At 34.3% G+C, this 26,359-nt stretch overlaps 1 protein-coding gene across 1 annotated transcript; it reads right to left on the reverse strand.

The window, feature by feature from the left end:
- LOC142350312 (uncharacterized) lies at window positions 1–24,100 on the reverse strand. Its single transcript, XM_075402137.1, has 2 exons — window positions 23,070–24,100; window positions 1–1,049 (listed from the first exon to the last, which is right to left on the reverse strand). Exons 1-2 carry the CDS (start codon window positions 23,653–23,655, stop codon window positions 178–180), a joined length of 1,458 nt encoding a protein of 485 aa, XP_075258252.1. The 5' UTR covers window positions 23,656–24,100; the 3' UTR covers window positions 1–177.
- Between the last annotated feature and the right edge of the window lie 2,259 nt (window positions 24,101–26,359).

Consider the following 26,359-nt stretch of genomic DNA (forward strand, 5'->3'; position numbering starts at 1 on the left):
TTTCATTTAACATTTGCAATTAGGAAAACATGTACAAGCACACTGTATATATTTTTTAAAAAAAGAGAAACAATTTGAACTTCAATAGTTGACTTTCAGTTTTGTATGAGCGAAAAGTGGTGTGCCACTAGTTAATGAATTTGTTTCGCTATACATTGGTAAGGAAAGAGCAGATTTTTATTCATATAATTTGAAAAACTCGACTCCGTCGGGTTTACAAGCCGCACGACTTCCTGAACACAATTTATCCCACAAGATTATAGGAGCCAGCATTAAAGGAACAGCCAAAGATAACAAAAAAAAATCTTGTTGTCGTTCGTACGCCTTTTTCAGATCAGTTACATAATTACACCACATTCTATGGTTGGTCATGTCGACTGCATTATGTGTATCCGCAGAATCGTTCTCTATAACCAGTAACTTGAAAGTTAAATTTAACCCAATTCTGTCAACACAAACGCAACAGACATCTTTCAATGTATCGGGCAAATCCTTAAAACTATAATAAAACGTCAACTTTTGTGGCGTTTGCAGTGCTTGGTGATGATTTATCAGAAACCAATTACGAGAATTGTGATAAAAGCAAGATTCAATTCGCGATTTTGGGGATTGAACGAAGTCGGCAATTTGAACAACCGAAATAAGCGATTGGGAAACCGCTGGGTTTTCTACTATCTGCCCAGCAAATTTGTTCTTGGCTTTCCGGCGATCAACTGCCAAGGGCTGCAAAATTTTCCCATTTGCCCAGCTTTGAATAGCCATGGTTTTCAATTTATCAAAAGAGTCACAAGAAAAATTTTCCACTGTAATATCCGCAGCATTTGTGAAAACTGCCCAAAATTGGTCACCCGATACGAGTAAAGATTGTAGAGCTTTGTTCTTATGAATTTTAAAAAAGGATAGAACATCATCGAAGTTGACTTTGGAGAATTCATCGTTTGGAGGTGATTGTTGTTCAGACAACAAACTGTATAGTGGCTCTGTGCGTGGTCGATCCCTTGAAGACTGTTCCTCTGATGTAATATATGAGGTAAGTTCTCCACCTCCACCTATAAATTGACACTTTTTTAAAGGCGTCTAAGGGCATCAAGTCTTCCAGTATTCTTTTTCACTTTTAACGACAGCGCCATTTTTTATACCTCAAAATACTGTAAAAAAGTAATGTCAAAGTCCCAGTGAAACGAAACTTGATACAACTTACCATGTCTTGCAAGATCTTGATAACTCTCGCAAAACTTGAAGCATCTTGTCATGATTTTGATAGATTAATATTTCTTAGAACACCTTGATAAGAACTTGACAAGAAATTTTCGTGGCGTAACTTGATAAGGTCCTGATAATTCTCGACACATAGAAAATTTTGTTTGTAAGCAACCCGGAGTAAGGCGGTGCAACTGGCAATCAAGACAAAAAATTAGCTATGACTCGAAGTACTGAGAATTAGCGCAAGGCAACGCGTTTGTGTCTCGACTATGTAACGAAATGCAACTATGACTCAACAATGCATGCGACAGTTCATTGAAGCGCGAATTTGACTCGACAAAACGTGAGTATGATCGGACAGAAAAAAAAACATAATCAAATTTCGCATTGGCCCACAAAGTCGAAACATAAACGAGATCTGTGCATTTAAAAATTCTTTTGCGACCGTCAAAAATGTGTTTTGACTCAATAATGACTGCGTCCTAATTGCAAAAAAACTTCTAGTAGTCAGTTGAAAACTGTTAGATTAGTTGAAAGACCATCAGACTTTATCCAACAACTCCGCAACCATAGCAATGCAGTCGGATTAATTCATTAAAAACCAAAATAATTTTAGCCACAATTGGAAAATAGGGTTCAAAGTATAACTCCGTTTTCCATTTGCAACTAAATGTATTATATCTTGAAGGCTCAATGTCTGAAAATTGTGAAGGTAACTGATCACAAAGAAATGACGTGATTTCTCTCTCATCTCTCCCCTTCATAGTTTAAAAATAAGCGAAAACAGCCTATATTAAAAGTATGAAGAAAAGTATGGTGATTAATGTTTTTGGAAGCTGCATTTTTTTGCTAGTTTAACATAAGTAAATGTTAGTCAATTTTAGTATAGGCGTAAAAATTGAGGTTGTCTGAAAATCAATTGTCAAGGATATGCAAAAAAATCAATCCAACGCTTTTTCTCGATTTCCCAATGCGTTATCTGAAGATTAGCTTGCACAAACAAAACGACGAGTGTTCAGCTCGACAGGAAAGAAACAATAAAGATACTATATATAAAACAAGGATCCTCCCTCGGTAATGTTCGTCGCATATAATATTCCGAAGCCGCTGATCCACATTTTTGATTTAATTGTCTATCAAATGAGAAAAAGAAAGAAAAACTCCAAAAATACTCAAACCGTTGAAAAATAACAAAAAATTTATCAATTTTAAAAGTGAACAAAAATAAATTACAAATTAAAAACTAAAAAACCATCAATTGTGAACAAACTCAATATCTAGTTGGCGAAATAACACTAACCAAGACAAAATACCACCAGATAAAATTTTAAGCAATTAAATCAAACTTTACATCACCTCAAAGCAGATGTGATTTGTCTTCCGGGAGATCCACTAATAAGTCATTAAAAACAAAAAAATAAAGAAATCATTTAGTAAGAAGTCATACAAACCATAAGCTTTTAATTGAAAATCCTCGATTATTATTATGTAATTATTTTCAGAACCAATGATACGTGCGAATAATGATACTAGGATACCAGATAAACTACAAAATCAATTAACAAAAGACTTTAACCAGGACGAAAATCAACATCTGTTTTTACAAACGTTTAATATTCAAGTTGAAAAAGGAATTAGATAAAACAAGGCAAAGGTCCAAATGAAATGCGATAAATCATCAGACAAAAATCTAAATTGCAGAATTTATCTCTCAAAAAACCTATTTGATCGATCTCCAATGAAACTAGGCAGGAAAGCAACAAAAAAGAACAAAAATAAGAGTTTGATGATATGTTTCTAATTTTTAAAATAATTACAGTCTAAAGTTGGTCGGAAAATTTTTTTTTCGTCGGAGATCTAACATGAAAATATCTTAGACAAGGTTTTTGCAAAGGCCTATAAAATAACCATCTACTTCATGGGTATTTTAAGATCTTACAGTGTAGCATTTTAGATAAAAGCTTTTCATAAGTTTTGAGAGAGAAAGTTCAAATAAATTTTCTCCTACGTAAAAATGTTCCAAATAAATTTCTTACAGACTGAAAATACTGATGATTCAATGAAATCTCATGGAATGTGTGTTACTTAGATTTTTTTCTTGGGTCTTGTTTTTCAGAAATCGGTTTCATAATATTAATTGACATTTTTAACATCATTAACTCCACAACTGGATGGCTCAATTGGAGTAAAATGAAATGAAACAATTCAGCCCATTCAACTCATCTGCTAGGTGTGATTTCTCTTAGGTTCTATAATCAAATCGTGTCATTTAAGAAGATAATCGGGGAGTCACACGTGATAAGCAATGAGAGTTTTGTTTAAAAAATTGCTTCCAATGATGGTTCTTATGTTTTGGAAGTTTCTGGCTCTTGTGGTTTTATTCGAAGCAATTTATATGCCTTTTGGAATATTTGGCGCTAAGCACAGTGTTAAGCACAGTGCGCTTAGACGAATAAAGACACGAGACGTTTTGGAAATTGATTAATTTCTATCAAATAGAGGGTATTTTCCCCCTGAAATCATCAAAAAGAATCTTAATAACCTATCAGTACACTGTTGGAAAGTGAGCGTGATCTAAATGGCTAAAATTATATCGTGATTTTTGAATTTTTCCTCACTTGATTAGTCAAATTGTAATTCGGGAGTTTTAGCAATAAATATTGGCCGATTCGACAAAACTTTGAAACCCATTTTTTAATAAATGATAAAAATTCCTGGTTGCGAAAAAAATTATAATACAATTTTGAAGTTCCTAGCGTACTTCAATATTTTTGAAAAATGACACAGATTCCTAGTTAAAACTTACCAGTTAGTTCGGCGGGGTGCTTAAATTTTTTCCCATATGAAAAGCGCATTAGATGTTTTTTCACACTTCAATGTTATTAGATATTAACGTTGGAATTTCTAAATGAAGTAAAAAAAAGCGTTTCAAAACCTCATTTTCGTATGTTATTTTCTCTCAAATTTTTCATTTGGTAGTGTTAAAATCTCTCTGAGCTTAATTCACGTATTACATCAGTGCAAGTCAGAAAAAGATAAGGTTGGGGCTCCAATGAAGGTGGTGCACAGATTGATTTCTAAAATTAAAAAACTCTCACAGATTGCGCCATTGAGTAATCAAAACTATAATATTCAACATTCACTGGCAGTTCTTTTGTTTGCCACAAGAATGAAAATATAGATTCGCCCGAAACTCTCCAGATATGGGGAATCAAAAAAAAATGTAATTGTTCTTCCAACAAGTAGTTCTTTTGCGAACTGTTGTTACTGCCGTCAAAGCCTACGATATAACGGGATAGTCCTTAACTCTGAATATCTTCGAGAAAAACAGTAACTTTTACCGCTTTAAATTAAATACAATCCTCTCGGAAAAAATTACTCTATCGCGCACTGAGTTCACTTTGCTTTCGGAAAGAACTAAAACTTTTCAGGATATAAAATTGTCGCAATGCTCAGCGACACTTCAGAGGGAAAATGGACGTGGAGATGCATCTAAAAAAAATCCAACATCAAGTTAATAATTTAAAAGCAAATCAAAATGCAACTGGCTAGAGCGTATGACAGCAGCTACAAACTAAATTAGGAACAATATTTACATCAAAAGCAGTTCAAGTTAGGTTCCAGTGGAAACCTGTTCATTTTCGACATTTTGCAACTAATTGCTGCCATTTTTTGGTCAAGGTAAACTCAATTGGGACTGCGCAATAACACACATTTGTGCCTGCTGTACTACTTTTTGCAAATTAACTAGAATGAGTTGCCCTGATCAAGATCTTGAAACTTTTAAGACCTTAGCCTGGAAACCGTTCAGTATATGAATTAGTTGTTTAAAATTAAATATTAGCAGTCAATCGAAAAAAAGTTCTGACAGAGAAAAAATGAAAAATTGCGGAAGCTCTAATTTTGTTGAAAATTACGAATTGAACATTGGAACACGAAAATGAAACTGCCTTATGGTAATTGTTCACCTTCAGAAGACTTTGAACTCCGAACATTGTTTGAAATTTTGTTCGATTGATAATTTTTGCGTTGTGTTTAGAACATCAATCTCACGAAGACCTTTCAAAATCTCTTCATGTACCCAAGAGTGGTTAATGCTTTTTGTATTTAGCCAAAGTTCTTTTGTTAAATAGTTTCATTAAGAAATCGAAATAGGAGAAAAACTTTTGTCTGTTAAGCTCTCAAATTTCGACAAAAAGACAAGTGAGAAAGATGAAAATGAAGAGCTATCCAATATTATAATATGCACCAATGAGCTTTTTTAAAACAGCATTTATGTTGCGTTAATGTTACCTGAGCACTATCTATCCAGAGTCTCCCGTAGAATAAAACAGCTTTTGTTTTCGATTTTGGTGCATCTTTAAAATTTGTGCACTATTGTTCAGAAGTGGCCGACACAATAAATCTCGAATGATTGATGTTTGAGAATTTTGAGAATGCTGGTGAAGCATATACAAAACAAGCTATTGTCATTTTTCTGTTAATTATCTTTTAGAGAAATTAAGCTGAAAGATTTTTCAATTGAAAACATCTCTGTAACAGGTGGTGTGATTCGTCGCTATCCATTAGTATGTTTCCTTATAATTGCATTTTTGGTAACTTTGCTTCCCATTTTAACGTAAAGTGTTCAACTCTTTTTGTCAACTGTGTTGACTAGAAACCTGCAAGTTTGTAGATTTGAAATTAAATAAGTTTTTATTTAAATATGAAATCACAGCAGGACGTACAATTCAAAAAATTGTTATTGACCAAACAAAAAAAACTAGACCTAGAAAGGACTATGAGTGAATTGGGAAATCCATTTCCAAAGAAATCAGATCAAAAAACAAAAAAAAAACAGAAAGTCAGTTTCAAAATGCCGCATGTTAACAAAAACCTGTAGCGAGAACAGGAATTTTGGTTCAAACAAAAAAAACTAGGCCTAGAATGAACTATGAATGGAGTGGGATTTATAATAAAATCCGATCTAATAAATGGAAAAAAGTTAAAAAGTCAAAGCGAAACTTCTGCATGTGAACAAAAAATCACTAGCGAGATAGCGAATTTTCGTTCAAGCACCATTTACACCCTCTACTTTAAAAATAGAGCAAAAAAATCACGCCGTAAAACAACTCGTTGTTTCTTCTCCACTTCCTGTTTCGGCGAGAACAAAAACACTACTCCACTTTGACATCAAAAGTCATGAAAATGTGCATACAGATACGAAATAAAGACAGCGGCACACTACAATCCGGTTTCCTTGAATTGCAAAATTTGAAGTGATAATTTGAAGTGTTGAAGTGATCTGAATAATTGTTAGGAGTGATGCCGTGGGCTTCAATGTAGAGGAAATCAAAAGCTTCCAAATTATTAAACTTGATTTTTCTCAATCATAATTTTGCTAGATAGGAGATCCCAACATTTTTTTTAGTTTCTATACATCGATGTTTGTGTTCGGGAGAATTTTACATATTTAAACTTTAGAGCATTGATTGGAATCTTGTGTTTGGTTCATAGATATGCTTCAGTTGCTGCTTTGGCATCAATCAAGGACTTTGCGGGGTCGTATGAAAATAACACTTCATGACCAACATCTAATTATTGTCGCTGCTGAAAAGTATAAGGTAAATCATTTTTGTATCGATACACGTTTTCGTATTGAAAATGAATTTGCTTAATGGTAATTGTCCCCCTTCAGAAGATTTGGAAGAGTAGTTATTGTGTAGTGGTAGTGCTTTTAGCCAAAGTTCTTTTTATTTTTTGGTTTTACTATGGAATTAGCCTTGAATTTGCATTGACGTGCGCTTCATTATAGACGAAACCAAAAGCTTCCAAAGTATTAAACCTGATTTTTCACAATCAAAATTTTACCAGATAGGAGATCACACAATTTTATTGGTTTCTATATATCTATTCAATTTTCGTATTTAAACTTTAGAGCATTGATTTGAATCTTGTGTTTGGTTCATAGATATGCATTAGTTGCTACTTTGGCATCAATTTAAGCACTTCGCGGGTTTCTTTGAAAATAACACTTCGTGACTCCAACTTCTAGTTACTGTCATAGCTGAAAACTTGTATTGAAAAAGTTGGCTAATGGCAGTTGTTCCTCTTCAGAATATTTGGAAATGTCTGAACATTGTTGGTTTTTTTTCGTTTTATACTCTGGCGTTGCATTTATAACTTTATATTCGAGGAGATTCTTCAAAAAATTTTCACATAACCAAGAATGGTTTTTGTTTTTTGCATTTAGCCCAAAAATCTCTTGTTAAATGGCTATACCATGGAATCAGCCTTGTACAAAAACTTTGGCTGTTTAAGTTTCAAATTTCTCCATAAAGATAATTGATAACTTTGAAATTGAGAATTTATTAAATAATGTAAAGCGCAAAATTTTCCATTCTTCAAATCAACGTTTGTTTTTTTGGTTAGATTTATATGAGCAATATCTATCCAAACTCTCCTGTATAATATAAAGTTTTAGTTTTTTAATTTGCTGCTCTTTCAAAGTTTGTGGCCCTTTTTTTGCCGAAGTGGTTAACACAAAAAATCCCGATTGGATGATTTCTGAGATTGCCGGCGAAACATTTACAAAAAAAGAGATTGTCAATTTTATAAAAGTCAACTCGTGCGGAAATTACGCTTAAAGGTTTTTTTTCAATTGAAAACATCTCTGTAACGAGCGATGTGATTCGCCGTTGTTCCTTAGTATCATACTTTATAATTGTGATATTGATAATTTTGCGTTCCAGGTTAACGTGAAATTTTCAGCTCGTTGTGTCACTTTAGCTGCTTTTGGCCGGATTGCCAGCAAACCTCTAGACTTGAAATATAGCAATATTTTTTTTAAATATGAAAAAAAATCATATAAATTGCTCGGTGTTGAAATTGGATTACACGCTGCGTTGATGTGATTTGGTTAATTGTTAGAAGTTATGCCGTGCGCTTATGTATAGAGGAGATCAAAAGTTTCAAAGTGTCAAATTTGATTTTTCATAATCATTGTTTTGCCAGATAAAAGAAGACAAAGTTTTGTTCGTTTCTAAATGTCGATGTTTGTCCTCGTGATAACTTTTCATATTAAAACCTTTGAGCATTGATTTGAATCTTGTTTTTGGTTTCTAGATAAGCCTCAGTTGTTGCTTTGGCATCAATCAAGCACTTCGACGGTTTCTTTGAAAAAAAAACGCACCACGAACCCAACTTCTAACTACTGTAGTAGCTGTAAACTATAAGGTAAACCATTGTTTTATTGATACACGTTTTCGCTTTGAAAATGAACTTGCCTGATGGTAGATGTTCCCCATCAGAAGATTGGGAATCTCAGAACATTGTTTGGCTTGTTCCTTTGATACTTTGGCGTTGTTTTTGTAACATTAATTTCAAGGAGACTCTTTAAAAACTTTTCACATACCCGAGAATATTTATTGTGTACCGCATTTAGCCAAAACTTTCTTATTAAATGGTTTAACTATGGAATCAGTTTGGTTTAAAATTTGAATTGGTCCGAAACGTGCAAGTTTCCCATCATTTTTGAGCACTTTTTCCAGTGCCCATCCACTGCCCATCGAACCAAATGTCGTTGCGCATCATTTTTCGACAATTGCCAAGTAGGCTGCAATCGGGAGATCGTTTGCGTAGACTGGAGTAAAAAGTGAGTGACCGCATATTTCGATGCGCTCATCCTCTAAGTTAACAGGCTGGTCATTATGGTACTTTATCAGATGTAGTTTCGCACACAACTAACCCTTCTGTGGCTTAATTGCTACGTTATGAGGCTATCGATTAAGATTATTTCTCGCATGATGTTTTAAAGATCACGTGCTTCATATGCCTCAGTTGTTTCAAAGGTTCGGAAGGACCGTTGAACGCGCTTTCCGTCGGCGTGTCTCTTGGTTAAAACTCCTCGCCAAATACAGGTATAGAGTGCACACAATTCATTTGCTTAGCATAGGAGTGAGAGTCATTAAATCCAAGATGGCAACTGCGGCAACAGTTGGTGAGTCGTGAGTGTTCGATCCCCATGAGCAGCTCGAGATTCGAGGTCTTTTGCGAAGTAAATTTGCATAATGTACACTGGTAAATAAGTAAACCGGGTTCATCTGGGTGGAAATGATGCTCATGTCTAGTTCAATTGCTAGCTGTACTGATTGAAGAATCGCAAAAAGGACAAAGGTACACCATTTTTGAGTTTTTTATATTGAATAGCACCTAAAGCTTTAGCCTGAGTAATAAAAATTCAACTTGAGTGATGAAAGGATCAAAAATTTTTCCTAGGGTTTCAGCGAAATGTAGACCATGCCTCATTTTGCGAAACAAGTTTGGAATTTGAATATGCTGCAACCTGTTTGATCAATTTTGGCCGGTTTTCTAATATCATTTTTTTTAAATTTTAACTTCGAAAGCTTTTTTCAGTTTAATCCTCTTGACACCATGAGAATTGGTAAACGGGCGACCGATAGACAGAATGTGTTGGGTTTTTTATGCAAAATATGCAATTGGTTTGCAATTAAACATGTTTTATTGAATTAAAATCTAATGAGAGGGCGCTGTTTGACTATTGTCTGCAAGTGGATGTTATAGCAACGCTACGCAAAATTTGTGTCACAAAACAAGCGACCGCGTTGGAAAAAGTTAGTTTTTTTTGTCAACCAGGTCATAAATAGTCAAAGATGACAGTTATATGACAGTTACATTTTTTTTTATTTAAAAGCCTTTTATGACAATTCTCAGAATAGAACTTCACATCAAATTGCAGGGGAGTTCAAAATTGCAAAAAAATGGGGTTCTAACGCCTTTATATCAGATAGTTGATGTTCTAATTAATGCCAGATGTTAATGGGACATGAATGGACAGTTGTTTTGGTAAATGAGCAGTTTCTCGATCTCGACGCTTATCAGCAAAATTGTTAAGCATCGCCAGCGAATTACAAACCTGCAAAGAAATCATTTTTAAGTTAATTAGTAATTTGGCTAACTAAGCGCTATTTAGCTTTTAATTAAGTGCTAATTATTTCATTAAATATTAGTCTGAACATGATGAGTGTGATAAAAGTGTTTGTAATTCATTGCCTGTGAATGTGAACGAAAAACTCTTTTTCATCCCAAATTTTTTTGGAGCCCACTTTTTGGGTTAAAAGTTCAATGTTAAAATGTTAAAAAACAGCAAAATTAGTGTTTTTCATTTTTTTTCTAAAATACTTCTCACAACCATTTTCTTGTTTAGTATCGGAATAGTTGGCAATCAGTTGATGATACCAAGTCCTTCTTTTACCATGTTTTCTATAGTTCAATCTTTTCATTTGATGTATAACCAGTATAAATTCAAAGTTTTTGCCTAAGTTTACTTTTTTTTCGGCTTTCAAATTATTAAAAGTCCCTTCCTGTTATTCTTAATCCCAAATTCTTTTGGAGCCCACATTTTTGGGGTAAGAGTTTACTGTTAAAATGTTAACGAAACAGCAAAATTAGTGTTTTTCATTGTTTTCTAATATTTTGTTCACAACCATTTTCTTGTTTAGTATCGGAACAGCCGGCTGGCAATTAGTTGATGATACCAAGTCCTTCTTTTACCATGTTTTCTATAGTTCAATCTTGTCATTTGATGTATAACCAGTATAAATTCAAAGTTTTTGCCTAAGTTCACCGTTTTTTCGGCTTTCAAAATATTAAAAGTCCCTTTTTGTTATTCTAAATCCCAAATTCTTTTGGAGCCCACATTTTTGGGGTAAGAGTTTACTGTTAAAATGTTAACAAAACAGCAAAATTAGTGTTTTTCATTGTTTTCTAAAATTTTTTTCACAACCATTTTCTTGTTTAGTATAGGAACAGCCGGCTGGCAATTAGTTGATGATACCAAGTCCTTCTTTTACCAATTTTTCTACAGTTCAATCTTGTCATTTGATGTATAACCAGTATAAATTCAAAGTCTTTGCCTAAGTTTACCATTTTTTTCGGCTTTCAAGTTATTGTAAGTCCCTTTCTTTCCCTATTCACAGAATGAGTGTATTGCTACGTTTTACATCAAGATATCTATTTTTATTCATCCAAAAAGCTTTTTAAAAATCTTTAAGGACGAACTGTTGGTTTTTCAATCTTAACAATTTTGTGTGTTTCTTTAGTTATTTTTCTTTTTATTTAGTTTTTATTTGGTTTAAGTTTATGATATTAATTGCTATACAACACTGCAGACGTTTCGAGTAACCAGAGAAAAAGTGGTAGAGATTTTGTTTTTCTTGTTATGTTTAATGTGCTGAAGCAACTAATTTCTGCTGTTTGTACGCTGACTAACTTCGGAAAATTCAGTTGAAAGCACTCAATGGAAGAGTATAGTTACATTTAAACTGATACTTAGGTTTTAAGAGTGAATTCCTTTTTCAAAAATTTTCCTAGTTTAGTTTTTGCTTATAGGATATTTCAAAAACAGAGAACAAGTTCAACCATATTCAATTTGTGAAAAACTGAAATTTTTGCAAATTTTTTATGTATAAACACCAAATTAACACATAAAAATAAACCTGATAAAAATCCATTTTGGGAAGCTCTAAATTGATGCAGACATAGTGATGCTGATAAAAAAATTATTCTTCAAAAAACACCGAGACAGAAGAGTCTGACTTTCTTTTTCTAGGTGCTCTGCGGATTTTTGGCGTCTCCAAAATGTTTGGGCTGATAATCTTATCATCTCCTTCGCTCTCTGTAACTTGTGTTTTTAGTAGTTTAAAGTTTGCCTTTGAAAACATATTAATAACGGAGATTTCTTGGATTATCTTCTCAAATCCTAATATCACAGGAAATTGATTTTTACTGAGTGTTTCGAAAAATGACGGGCTTTAGGTCTGAGTTGTCGTTGTAGCACTAGGGTCACTCAGCGGAGTTTTCAGTAAGCTCTGTCCTGAAGAACCTGCTGGTGATCTGGGCGATTATCGAACGCCCCAAAGACTGGCTAAACTGTCACGAGCATCTTTAGCTCCAAATTGGATCTCGAAAAGTGGCAAACAGTCGCAATCATACTTGAAGAGAAATTGCTTTGTCTCTTCGGGAAATGTTGAAACGTCTTTTGTCTCAAACGCCTGCAGTAGTTGTGGTGGCGCTAGACCACCAGAATAAATAACACTTCCATTGGTAGGTAGTTTTATCCCGGCAAAGTGGCAACAAAATCGATAATTGGGTTAGGTATAGTGAAGCAGTCTGATTTAATCCAATTTTTCATATAAAAGTCATTGTACTGTTGAAAAAAACAACATATTTTTATACATAGTCTGATATACTAAGGACCTTTGCCAGGACTCCTCAAAATCAGACTGCAAATAATAGGACGTTCTGAAGTTTGAAAATTCCTAAAAAAACTCAAGCAAGCAACCGAGGTTAGATAAAAAAAAGATTGAGAGAAAGAGATAGAGGGACGCACACACACACAGAGAAAGAGAGAGAGAGAGAGAGAGCAAGGAAAATAGTCTGAGTTGTTACAACTAATTTGATTTTATGGTTCAGACGCTCCCTTAGATCACATTTGTTTTGAATAAACTCACTACAATTTTGATCCACTTTGTTTTACTCGCAGTCAGACAAACTTATTAAAGCTAGCTTTTATCAGTGCACCAGTTTAATGTTTAAGGACTTATATATATATATATATATATATATATATATATATATATATATATTTATATATATATATACATTTATGTCCAATGTTTAGGTTCATGCTGTTTTTTTTCACACAAATTTTTTACCTATATTTTGAATTTTCCTTCTTTTTCCCGCTTTTTCTTATACTTTTGTATACTTTAAGGCTTCTTATCAATTTGATCTCTGACCTTAATTGTAAAAATTTTTCATGGACCAAATATATTTAAGAGCGTCTTAATAATTAAACAAACAAGTGCTTTTTTCAATAGTAGTTTTTCTACATGTCTTGACTTCTCCTTTTGCCCAAATGTTCTGATTGAATTTATATGTCTTCCTATCAACTTGATCTTTGATCTAACTTGAGTCTCTATTGTCACACATCTAAACCTATTCGCAATTGAAAACCAAAACGATACATCTTCAATCCAAACTTGACGCACCACTTTAATGTGAATGTTTTGACTTCCGGGTCGTTTCATTTTATATCGAGTTTCACAAAAACCTGTTATCAGTACAAAATAATAACCAGAATCTGATTGGAATATGCCGTTTTCTCTCACAAAAGATTCTAAGTTTGGGATATCTTTTCTGTTGTTTCAGCGACGGAAAAACCTCTAATCAGGACCATCCCCAAAACCTATTAGAAAACTGGAACCTATGTGGATCCGAAACTATTCAAGAAAGTTGATGACGATTACGAATTTAAACAACAACTCTCACTGACTACAGAAGAAATCGCAAATTTGCTGAAAAAGCTTAAAAAAATAGGGAACATTTTCGAATGAGTTAAGAAGAGTCTGGATCAAAATTGAAGACTGACGGACCTTCTTCTATTAAAAAAACCGAAAATTAGCTCAACATAAGAGTCATGGTTGAAACAATGGTTCAGCTTTCACCTGGTTATTTCAGAAGCGATCAAAATTTTTTGTCACTAATGAAAAAATTATTTTGTCAAGCGTGAAAGTTTTTTCAGTGAAATGTCATTTTGATTCAGCGTTTTGTCTGTTGACAGCAACAAGATCAACTAACCACTTTCATGTTCTGATAGACACACAAGAAAAAGCAACAACTAAAAATGACGTTTTCAAACGAATAATTTTTTCCCGTAATTTGTCTTTTAACAATTTGTCCATAATTGTTTTCATCAGCAACAGATTTGGAGACCAAGGACGATGTCTTTTTAAAATTGAAGTTAGAGTTTGATTTAAAAACGAAGAAACCTTAGAAAAGAAGAAAAAACTCAGTCAGCAACAACAATGCGGAAAAGTTTACCAGCAATTACTTCATAATCACAACAGCAAGTGCTCCAGATCAAAGCTGGAAGAAAAAGAATGAAAACAATGTGAAGTCAGTGCAACGGTGGTGCAGAAATCAGTACGCAACATAATTGTTTCCGGGCAAGCAAACTAAAACTGACAATTTCAATAAAAAATATTTCGAATATTTGAATCTATTTTTGTTGGTCTTCATTCTCGTGGCTTTTGTCAGATTATGAATGTTTTAGTGAGTGGGTATGGAATTTGAATATTGATACGGATTTGTTGTTCATTTGCTTTGTTTATGAAGAAAAAATTAAGTTTTGAGAAAATTGAATTTCTTTCAAACTTTGGAAAAGTGAAATCATCATCAAATGAAGAGCAGAACGAATCAAATCATTACCAGTAAATTTAAAAATGCGCTGAAAACTGAGAATCCAGTGAACAACATGGATACAAAATAGTATACATAGTTTTGAGTCTTGATTTTGCATTGGCTGGTTTTCTGGAAATTGACATAGCAGAACTTCTGCTTTAGTAGTAACCAGTCTACGATATGCATCGTTATAGAACAATATAATTTACACCAAAGGATCGAAGGAGATCAAATTCTTGTTTTTGACGCATAAGAGGGGCCAAAATGTTCCATTGTCTGAAGTTGGTGCATTGACAATTAAAAATGAGTTTGGTTTCAAAATTTTAGGGAAACTGTTTGCTTTAAAGACGCCTAGAAACTTGTGGTCTAGTAGCTCGTTTACTTCGTCTTTGCTCATTAGTTTGTCAATAAAGTGCTTTGCGACTCATATTGTGCACCGTCAAGATAAAATGTGCTCGCTTTTCGTCAATTATAAAAATTTCAATTTTGTTTGAAAGAGCAGCTGAGAAAACCAGTTCCATGGTTATTCAACAGTTTGTCAGCTCAACTGAAATAAAATTATGAGTGCTGGTTAGGTAAAAAACCACAAGGAAGTGGCTGGGATACTTGCTCAATTTCATTCCATGATCATTGTCAATACAATCCAAATCGGATATTGCTTTAAAGCAGAGACGTTTATCGTCATCTGTTGATATTGGAATATCCGCTACAGGCAATCCGCTGCGATAAAAATATTTTTGTTTGAGACCAAAGTTCTGATAATGAAACGGTTTGAGTCTGTTGTTGTCTAAGCAAGCTTCATTAGCGTTTAGACAAGTTGCAAGTCTAAGGATTGGTTTTCGCGAGAAAACAACCTTTCGGTTCCAACTATGGATACCAGTTGAAGCCAGAAACGTTTAGATTACGTTTCGAACTAGGAATAAGATGAGGGACTGCTTAACAAGTTTTTTCAATGGCTGACATAACGTCATCATTTAGCGTCATCTTGCGGACATACAAATTAGCCTCTGTATTTTCTACTTATAGTGTTTTGCAGCGTCATCAAACATGATGACTAAACTCAATAGAGCGTCTGATAGCAATGCGAAACGTAAGACTGCTAAGCATATGTTGATCACAGGTAAATAAGCCAGGGACAGTTTTTCCATAAAAAGCGCATTCGGCTGATTTCCAGGCTCTTTTTTTTCCTCCTGTCAGTTTCTGTTAACATTAACGTGTCCGGGTTCTCCTCAAATGAGACGGCTTGACATGCTAGCCATGTGTTTTTTATCCTTGTTGTGAAAAAAATCCGTCTCGATAAAACTGTTGTTTGCATAGTTACCGTTAACATTTGAAACTTTCAATTAGCGAATACGGTACAGTCAGAAAACAATGAAGATAACAGATTATTGGCAATCTATGAAGCATCAGTTTTCGCTTTGTTATTAAGAAATCCTGCGTCATATTTGAAATCAGTTCCAGATGACTGAAAAATTTTACGTTTTATTACGAAAACTTATTAATAAATCAATGGAATTATCCCGATCACCAGAGACTTCAAACTCTAACATAGCTCCATTTGGACTGTAAAAACGTCCCAATTTTTGGCGAAAAGATCCATCAAACGTTACTAGAAGAACTGGTTTTTCAATCAATCAAGAGAACTGTGAGTCGCTTCTGTTGGCAACAAGTTAGCGATCATCGTTAACTTTGGCGAAAAAAAATTGACCGACTTCTTTTCAGGTGCATCAGAGTGATGTTTCTTCGGTTTGTTACTGCGGTTGATTTTTTGGATGAATTTTTTGACCAACTTCCTAGCCTACGTTGAGGTAATGTCCTTTTCCGTGATCCACAGATTGTTTGTTTACTGCACTAGAAAATATGATCTTTAGCGCTTGCTTTGGAGATTTTTCCACTGCTTACTACGCCCAGTAGCCCCGGATTACTGTGTTACAACTGTTTTTTTCCAATTCGTTCGGCAGTTGGTAGAATGATCGGCGTGCTAAAGGCAGAGCAACACGACCCGTGCCCTCAGCCCAAGCTCCAAAGTCACTACATCTTTTTCGAAAGTATCCAGAAAAATGCGGCAGAGACGTTACTTGATGTGAGTAGAATGAATCACTTTTAAACTAAAAACTTTGAATTTTAACGTCAAGAAAAATTTTCCTGTTTCCAATAGGGGAACCAAACCACTGGTTTTTCAGAAGTTCGCAGTTTAATTGAAACGGACTGAATTGTGTTCGTCATTAGTTTTTTTGTAACCCAAGTTCCAAAAAGTATTTAATGTGTTGGTTCAACTTCACACACACTACCGATTTTTTTACACTGTTTTGAATCAATGAGGCGTAAAAGAGGCTATTTAGCATCAGCCAAGTACTGATATTCAATAATGTTTGAATTTGCAAATATCAAACGTTCAACAGCCAACAGAGCCGGTGGTAGCTCTCCATAATGGGCTCTCTTTTCATTAATTTATCTGCAGTCTTGTTCATTTTTTAGCCAATATGGATACCATTGCCATCAGGACCTGCCTTAAAACTAAAATTACTAGGAATTTTTTCGCTTGGAAACGTAATTTCTTCATGTTTTCCAAACAAACTTTCCTTCCTTCCAGATTTCAAACTTTTGAGGGAAATGTGAAGCGGTCCGGCTGTACCCTTGATTAATGCAAGAAACTGATTTACTGTGTCAAATGTCCCTGGAATAAAACCTAATTTTAATCCCTTGTTCGGTCATGAAATAACATTGGCTTCTGCTGCCTTTTTGTAGCTGTCTCATATTGTTCCAGGCCGAAAGCAATGAAATCTCCATCCTCAACGTTTCCAATATTTGTTGGAAAGATAAAATCAATTAACTCAACAATGCAATTGCCCCAAAGTTGATTTTCATAATTAAACAGGTTTCAAAATGAAGCCGAAAAAATTGTGAACTCATCTTCAAATCGATTGCGAGCCATTTTGTTCGCTCCGTTCACGAACTAGTTGTAATTCTGGTTTATAGAATTCATCAACCATTTTTCCCTTGTTTCCGTCAATATTGAAGTAGGCTGGCGCTGACAAAGTCGAAGTACCTGTTATCTCAGATACCTCGTCAGTAAAGGATTGTTTGCATTCTTTCTGAACGCCTTGTCCTTTCTGATAATTCTAACAAAGTGTCCGATATAAAATTTGGGTTATTGAAGGATACCTGTTTGCGCACTCAGGGAAACCAGTCTCGGTACATTTTTTTTTGCAAATTTTATTTGGGCAATTTTAGTGGCCACGTTAACACCTGAAATATTTTTGTTCACAAACTGATCGATGCTATCAAAAAAAGAGTACGCCCTCTTTTCTTCAAAGTATCTGCAGATGATACTTTTCAGCGAGTGAATGTTTCTTTCTGCAAAAGCAGAGTTCTATTTACTAAAAGTGCTATATAACTGAATCTTTTTTCAAAACCCCCACACAAGCTTTTGAAAGCTGAGAGAAACTCTGTACCATCGTCAACCCACACATTTAATGGATGTTTGTACTTGATCATTTTTTTTTGAAATCTTGGGCCGATTCTGTTGCATATTTTGTTTTCCTTGGTTATACAGATAGATATCGTCACTGACAGTCAACTGTTACCAAAAAGTATTGGAAAACTCAATTCTACTGTGCCAGTTCATCAACATGAGCTAAATTCAGAGACCAAAGTTTATTAATAAGCTATCCAATCACTCTTTGTCTTGGAAACCTTAAACGAATTGAGCTGTTTTTATCGTGGAAAGTTTTATATCTAAGCCTCATTTCACTTTACCCGTTAACTTTTTCCTGTGTGTATGAGGTCACTTTGGGCTACCAAAGGGAGCAGGGTTTTTTGGAAAAAGTTTCTCCAGAAGAGAAAGAGATCCTTTTTTTCGTTTCGGTCTCCCTTTTGTTTGTTTTTTTTTGTTCTTTTTTTTTATTTTGGATTTTTTGGGGTTACCGTTTCCTGATTGTGGACTTTGTTGGGTTGGGAAGAATTCTTGTTCATCTTCATGGGCTTGTAGATTTTGCTTGGCGACAAGTTCAGTCTCAATAGGGAGAACATTTAAAATTTGGGTGGTTTCTGACTCATCAATTTTCTTAGTAGGCTGCTGTAGGACATACAAAAATTAGTAACTTGTTGCAAAAATAGTACACTTGTTGGTTCTGGATTGATGTATAGTAACTTGCTTTCTTCGCTAACTGCAACTGCTTCTGCTTGGAGGATAAGATCAAGCAAAATTTCTGCACCTTGGATTTTGTGTTTTTCTCTCAGTTTCCCCATTGCCATTACTGATTCAAAACTTCCAATTTTTGTGATGACTGTATCGATTTTGCTGTCATCACCAATAGAATCCATTTGTTCGGGCACGTTTACTTCTTTTTCCCGCTCAGTTAACACTAGCTCTGAACTATTCCGTCTTCTCGTTCGTACTTCTTTGCATGAGGGTTAAAAGTGCTGCTTCGTTTCTCTAGCCTTGGTTGTCGAGATTTTTTAAAATTTTTTTTCCAAGTAAACAAGCCTTTTGGAGTCAGAGCGAATTCTGCTGAATGCAATATAGTTTTTTTCGCCTTCAAACCTGCCTTTTTGGATAAAATTTTTCTTAATTAACGTTCGTCCGTTTCTATTAAGTTTTTGTTAACGAACGTTACCACTTTCAAGAAGCATTTGCTGAGAATAAAATAAAATTCTTAAAGCTGACCTAATTAACTCTTTTATCTTGATATCTGATACTTGTAGTATTAGCTAAAGCTTACACATTCCTTTCTCTTTCATTTGTTAGACTTGTAATAACAGGTTTTGCTGGAGGTAAGCAAGAACTAAGGGACCTGGAGGCACACTATTAGAAGTGTAATGTAACGCTTCCGACGTTTTCGGGTCTTGATCAATTGTAAAATGACCAATGTTTTCTTTGTTGATAACTCGTAAATTTCTATTAAAAATTTTGTGCTGTGTAGTTATCGAGCAAATAAACTAATTTGTGTTGTATTACAGTCAATTGTTCTGGATTATTTGCTCGGTCGAAACAAGTTGTGCTTCACGTGGATCACACTGGTTTTTCACACTGATTCTTAAAAATTTCTTCATTTGAGTCGCCAAATATCAAGAAGCAATCATCTAGTTCTGATATTTGCTCAAAATTAGAAAACTCCATAAACTGAATGTTTTTTTTTCTGTCAATGAACTGAAACTTAGGTTGGTCACGCTGATAGAAATACAAAACTGATTCAAACTTGGGTGAGAAGGTGTTTTGATGTAAAATTTTGAAAATTATGGCAATTTTTCCACAACATGATGGGCCACAAACAACTATAAAAAGTCTATCAGTAGTTGATATTTTTTATTCATAGTTTCGGCTGAGGTAGATTGTATCCAACTGTGCAGGAGAGAAGTGAAAACAAGAATGTTTACTCATCACAATCGAGTTTTAAAAAACACCCATTTGACTAAAGAAACAGCAGTAAGAAAAGCTATTATAAAAGTTTGTGTAAAACAAACCACCTCAGATCTTAGAATTCTAGAGTTACAAAACCACCAAGATCGCCTTTCTTGGTGATTTTTATCAAAAACTATACCAGTTATAGCTCCTCAATTGTCAATTTTGTTCTCAGGTTGGTTCATTTGAAACAAAATTTTCATTAAACGATTAAGTGAACCTAAAGCTCATGCATAATTAATTGACAAAAGTTTTCGTAACACACAAGTTAAACGTTTTCATCAGTTTTTATTTGTAAGCAATAGTAATGTTTGCATTGACCTTATCAGTTTTATTTCTGAGCACAACTGCCTCTACGCTGCTGTCTCTGGTGCTCTGCTTAATTTCAACCGGAAGACATCCACATGTTGGAGATATATGATCTGGTACTGAATGCTTGGGCATAGGTTAATGGGTTAGTTTCAGTCTTCTTGCATAGACATGGTATAATTTGAAGTACTCTAAGAGAAAAAGCTAACTTTTCAGTGTCTTGATTTTTGCATCAGTACAGATAAATTGTTCCTTTCTTAGAACTGATTGACCAGGAGTATCAACTTTCTCTTCTTCAACAAATGTAACGGTTAGATTGTCTTCAGCCGCTATGTATCTGTAAAATGTCAAATTTTGGGACAAATTACTTGACGGAGAGATGGAGTTAATTTTTCTAAACAACAACTCACTCGTCAGCCACAGGTAAAATAGTCTCGCCTTCTTAGTAGCACAGTCTCTGCTTTTTAGTCATTTAAGAAAATTTACCGAATGTATATCACAAATTGGTATGTCGCGATATAATTTTAGGTTTTCAACCTATATACATTAAAACGTCTCCAAATTTAAAACGTCTCATTGGAATAACTTCTTCAAAGTTACCGCTTTTTCCGCTTATTTTTGCATAAAGTCGGAAAACGGGAATACAAAGTTTTGAACGCTTTTAATAATTTGCCACAGATAGCAATTGGAGTATTCTCCGCTCTCCCAAGACAAACCATGGAGAAGTTTTGAAACCCACTGGTAAGACCTTTGTTCGCTTGACGAAAACATAGTGAAAGAATTTGAGGCTAGGAAACAAACTGTATTGCTGTAAATATGAGTTTACACAGAAAACTCTTTGATTGTAAAACCAAGTTTTGATGTCGAAAAGTCTTCAATATCACGAAAAACTGGTGGTAGTTTAAATGTTCCAGTAAACTGACCAACCTTCTCTTATAGGTCTTCACATAGATACAGAAAGCTATGCCTGTCACGTGACCGAGATATTCATTTCTGACAGGACAGGTCAAGGTGTAAGAACCATTTGAACTTTTTTCGCTCTGTTCAAAGACAAAACCGGAAGCGTCATGGAGAATAGCATGCAATATTTTTTAAGATTTGAAATGTGTCATGTGTAAAATTGTCAAAACCATTGTGTCCGTCATAGGCTCTGAATATCAATGCAATATTCAAATCAAGAGCAGAATCCAGGTAAAAACATGTTGCTAAGAAATACAGATACCTATCACTATATTCTTTTTTCACTTCCTGATAAATCTCATCATCGCTTTTCAAATCTTCTGTTGCAATCGTTGCAATTGGGCGCTCCTTGAGAAATATGAACACTTGAACACTTTAAGCATAATCACTCAACTGTTTTCGCATGAAGAAGACATAGGTACATAGAGAACAAAAATATTGAGAAAGAAATAGCAATTTAGTCCAACGAAACCTATTCCAACTGTTTAGGTTAATTACGGTGACCCATTTACGCAAACTTCCCCTATTTTCTCTCCCCTATACTGTTATGCCCACACAGGATAAGCCCGTATACTCCCATGTTTAACCATTGCAAAAATACCCACTTTAAATAACATCCTATATATCCATGTTAAACTATAGAAAAAAGACAAGATTACCGCCTATATTCCATTGTTTAAGTTTTGTATTATTAACCACTCAGCATGAGGCCCTAAATGAACTTGTTTAGGAACCCAGGAAAGAAATGCTCACTTGAGATCACTCCCTATTTTCCCATGTTTAAGTATCGTAAAAAATACCCACTTAATCAACACCTATTTTCCCATGTTTAAGTATCGTAAAGGACCCCATTAACATCACCCCCTCTATTCCCAAGTATCGCAGGATTATCCTCTCACTATGACCCTCTAAATCTCAGGTTTAAGATCCTGGGAATGCCCACTTAGGATCACTCCCAATATTCCATGTTTAGTATCGCATGAGTACCCCCACTCTTAACGCTCTTATTATTTACAACTCCTTGTGGTTTTAAACTCACTCCAAATTCGTTTGATGATTATTATCTTTATCTTTTGCTGATGCAGTTGCAGATTAAAAAATAACTTGTTTAAGTTCCCCCACAAGCATTATTAAGTAAATCGAGGACTAAAACTGGAGTTGGCTTAAATTAAAGTTGAACTTGTGAACAAATAGGTGCGAAATAATTAAATCGGGCCTCTTACCCTTCTACTAGGAGTTAATATACCCTAAGCGAAACTGCTGCCGTGCCGGGGTCGTGCAAAACGCTCACAAATTGATGACATCTACTTGCTATCTTTCTAAAGTTGAATTAGCGTTAAATCTCCTTACCCTCTCAGCTAAATAATTTAAAACAAAGTTTCGTAAGTACTTCTTATAATTTTTTGTAATTAAAATTCACAATGTAACCGCAGTTCACGCGAATGAAAATTGTGTTAGATTGGTTAGATTAGATAAAACTCTAAGAAATAAAGCTAGAGTTAGATTTGGATTAACTTCAGAAATTTTGCTCACAAAAGCTGTAAATATCAAAGATATGCATAAACGTGAATGGTTTTAGTTACATGGGTTCAGTTACCGTAAATGTGAATTTCAGTTAATTTATGTATGGAATTTAAATACAAAGCACATGGAATGTAATTAATTTAAATCTCTTAAATGTACTTTTGTTAAAAGCGTGAAATCTATGGATTTCCTTCGGTGTGAACTCTGTTTATTTTTCTTGCTCATATGTTTCAAAAAGAGTTAATTAAATTTATGGTCAGCATTTTTCACAAGGGATAATTTAAAAAACTTGAATTAAGATTTGTTGCGAGATTCACTTTCAAGTGAAAGCAAATTTGCACTAAACTTTTGGGTCAGCTTATCCCTAAATTCTCTGAAAACCAGAAACAAATCTGTTATGAATACTCAAAATATTGTGATGACAAACCTGGCATATTACACGCGGTTTGAAATTCTCTGCAAGACGAAAGACAGTAAATTTTGACACCTCTTTGGGCCATACAGAAACTCTCGTTAGCCCAGGCGCCACTGTAACAGGCATCTGATATTATTAAGGGATATACTGGATTTCCATCAAGATCATCGGTGGCGTATTCAAAGATCTCCTTGACATCGATCAGTTGAATGGTGCCATCGGAAAAACACCAATTGCCTGTTCCAATTTCAGCGTACCCGGAATAATAGACTATGGGCTGACGGCTACTGGTTGTTCTGCAGTCACGGGCAAATTTTCGTAGCGTTTCAAGAGCTTGCTCTAGTTGAATATTATGAATCTTCAGTATGTCATACGTTTCGGACCCTATTGCCCGCTGCATACGTGACAAGTTTTTGTTTGAATTGGTCTCGAAATCATGCAAATCCTGCCATCGCTTAGAAGTTTCAATTCCGTCTGGAGTTTGAGCTGATCCAAAGAGAAGTAACCACTTTCGATTTTGAAGTTTAGATGGGAACCAGGTTCCTATGTCTTTAAGTTTTATACTATATTGTGGCCGAATGGCGGCCCCTGCACTCATTGTTTACGGTATTATAGTTGACATGGCTTAGATTACTTAACGAAAGTAAACAGTAAAGTTGTTTTCAATACTGATTTTAAAACTATAAATTCAGCAAATGTGTCCAATTCAACTGAATAGACGAAGCAAAGCCATAAACTGCTTGTTTGGTTTATTTTTACTCTGAAAAAATGACATGGCTTAGATATAACGTAGAAAAAGTATAAAGTAATGTTGTTTTCAATACCCATTTTAATATTATAGATTCAGCAATTGTGTCCAATTTAACTGAATAGATGAAGCGAATCCATAAACTGCTTGTTTGGTTAGTTTTACTCCGAAAATACGACATGGCTTAGACATGACGCAGAAAAAGTAAACAGTAAAGATTCTTTTCAACACTGCTTTGAATATTATAAAATAAGCAATTTTGTCCAATTCGACTGAATAGACGAACCGAAGCCATAAAGTTCTTGTTTGGTTTGGTTTACTCTGAAAATTACGACTTGGTTTAGAAATGACGTAGAAAAAGTAAACAGTAGTTTTTTAATACGGTTTTGAATATTAAAATTAAGCAAATATGTCCAATTCAACTGAATAGACGAAGCAAAGCCATAAACTATCTGTTTGTTTATTTTAACTCTGAAAGATTGACATGGCTTAGATGTAACGTAGAGAAAGTAAAGAGCAATGCTGTTTTCAAAATAATATAAATTTGTTTGTTGTGTCCGATGCAACTGAATAGACGAAGCGAAGCCATACTGCTTGTTTGGTTTCGTTTTACTCTAAAAAATACGACATGGCTTAGACATGAGGTAGAGAAAATAAACAGTAATGTTTCCTATCAATAACTTTCTGAATATTATAAAATAAAGAATTGTGCCCAATTCAATTCAACAGACGAAGCAAAGCCAAAAACTGCATGTTTTGTTTAGTTTAACTCTGAAATAATGACATGGTTTAGAAATGACATAGAGAAAGTAAAATTTAATGCTGTTTTCAAAACCGCTTTTTGTATTATAAATTAGTTTTTGAGTCCAATTCAACTGAATAGACGAAGCGAAGCCGTACTGCTGGCTACGCTCCTTTTACTCTGAAAGAATGACATGGCTTAGAAATAACGCAGAGAAGGTAAAGACTAATGCTGTTTTCAGAACCTTTTTTAAAATTATAAAACAGTTAGTTGTGTTCAATTGAACTGAATAGACGAAGCGAAGCCATATTGCTGGTTAGGCTCCTTTTTACTCTGAAAGGTTGACATGGCTCAGCAATAACGTAGAGAAGGCAAACAGTAGTTTTTTTTCAATAATGTTCTAAATAATATAAATTAAGCATTTGTGTCCAATTCAACTGAAGAGGCGAATCAAAGTCATAAACTGCTGGTTTGGTTCAGTTTTACTCTGAAAAATAGGACATGGCTTAGACATGACGACGAAAAATTAAACAGTAATTTTTTTCAATACTGTTTCGAATATTATAAATGAAGCAATGCTGTGTGATTAAAGTGAATGGATGAGGCAAAGCCAAAAACTTCTTGTTTGCTTTTTTTTACTCTGAAAGAATGCCATGGCTTTGATATGATGTAGAGAAAATAAAGACTAATGCTGTTCTCAAAAGCTATATTAATATTATAAATTAGTTAGTTGTGTTCAATGCAACTGAATAGACGAAGCGAAGCCATACTGCTTGTGTGCTTATTTTTCACTCTGAAAGAAGAACATGGCTTAGAAATGACGTAGAGAAAGTTAAAAGGAACCTTTTTTTTCAAAAATGGTTTGAAAATTTTAAAATAAGGAATTGTATCCAATTCAAGTGAACATACGAAGCAAATCCATAAAAAGCTCGTTTGGTTTAGTTTTACTCTGAAAAAATGACATGGCTTAGATATGACGTAGAGAAAGTAAAGACTACTGCTGTTTTCAAAACCTATTTTAATATTATAATTTTTAACTTGTGTCCAAATCAACTGAATAGACGAAGTGAAGCCATACTGCTTTCTTATTTCCTTTTTACTGTGAAAGATTGACATGGCTTAGACATGACGTAGAAAAAGTACACAGTAAAGTTTTTTCAATATTGTTTGGAAAGTTGTAGTTTAAGCAACTGTTTGCAATTAAAGTGAATAGACGAAGCGAAGTCATAATCTGCTGGTTTGTTTTTTTTTACTCTGAAAAAAGACATGACTTAGATATGACGTAGACAAAGTGAAGACAAATGCTATTTTCAAAACCTATTTTAATATTGTAAGTTGGTCATTGTTGTCCAATTCAACAAAATAGACAAAGCGAAGCCCTACTGCTTGCTTGGTTTAGTTTTACTCTAAAAAATACAACATGGCTTAGACATGACTTAGAAAAAGTACACAGCAAAGATTTTTCAATAACGTTTTGAAAATTGTAATTTAAGCAATTGTTTGCAATTAAAGTGAATAGACGAAGCGAAGCCAAAATCTGCTTGTTTGTTTTTTTTTCACTCTGAAAGAATGACATGGCTTAGATATCACGTAGAGAAAATAAAGACTAATGCTGTTTTCAGAACCTATTTTAATACCATAAATTAGTTGGTTGCGTCCAATGCAACTGAATAGTCAAAGCGAAGACATACTGCTTGCTTGGTTCATTTTTACTCAGAAAGATTGACATGGCTTAGAAATGACGTAGAGAAAGTAAAAAGCAATTTTTTTCAATACTATATTGAACATTATAAAATAAGCAATTGTGTCCAA

The sequence above is a fragment of the Convolutriloba macropyga genome, chromosome 12 (genome assembly GCF_964194025.1).
Source record: "Convolutriloba macropyga chromosome 12, txConMacr16.3, whole genome shotgun sequence".
Classification (NCBI taxonomy): Eukaryota; Metazoa; Xenacoelomorpha; order Acoela; family Convolutidae; genus Convolutriloba; species Convolutriloba macropyga.

What these genes read in the sequence shown, in the direction of transcription:
- LOC142350312 (XM_075402137.1), bottom strand. Translation starts at nt 23,655, where the DNA reads ATGAGTGCAGGGGCCGCCATTCGGCCACAATATAGTATAAAACTTAAA. An exon ending in AACCGCGTGTAATATGCCAG is followed by an intron (nt 1,050 to 23,069) that starts GTTTGTCATCAC and finishes GTCAATTTATAG; the next exon opens with GTGGAGGTGGAGAACTTACC.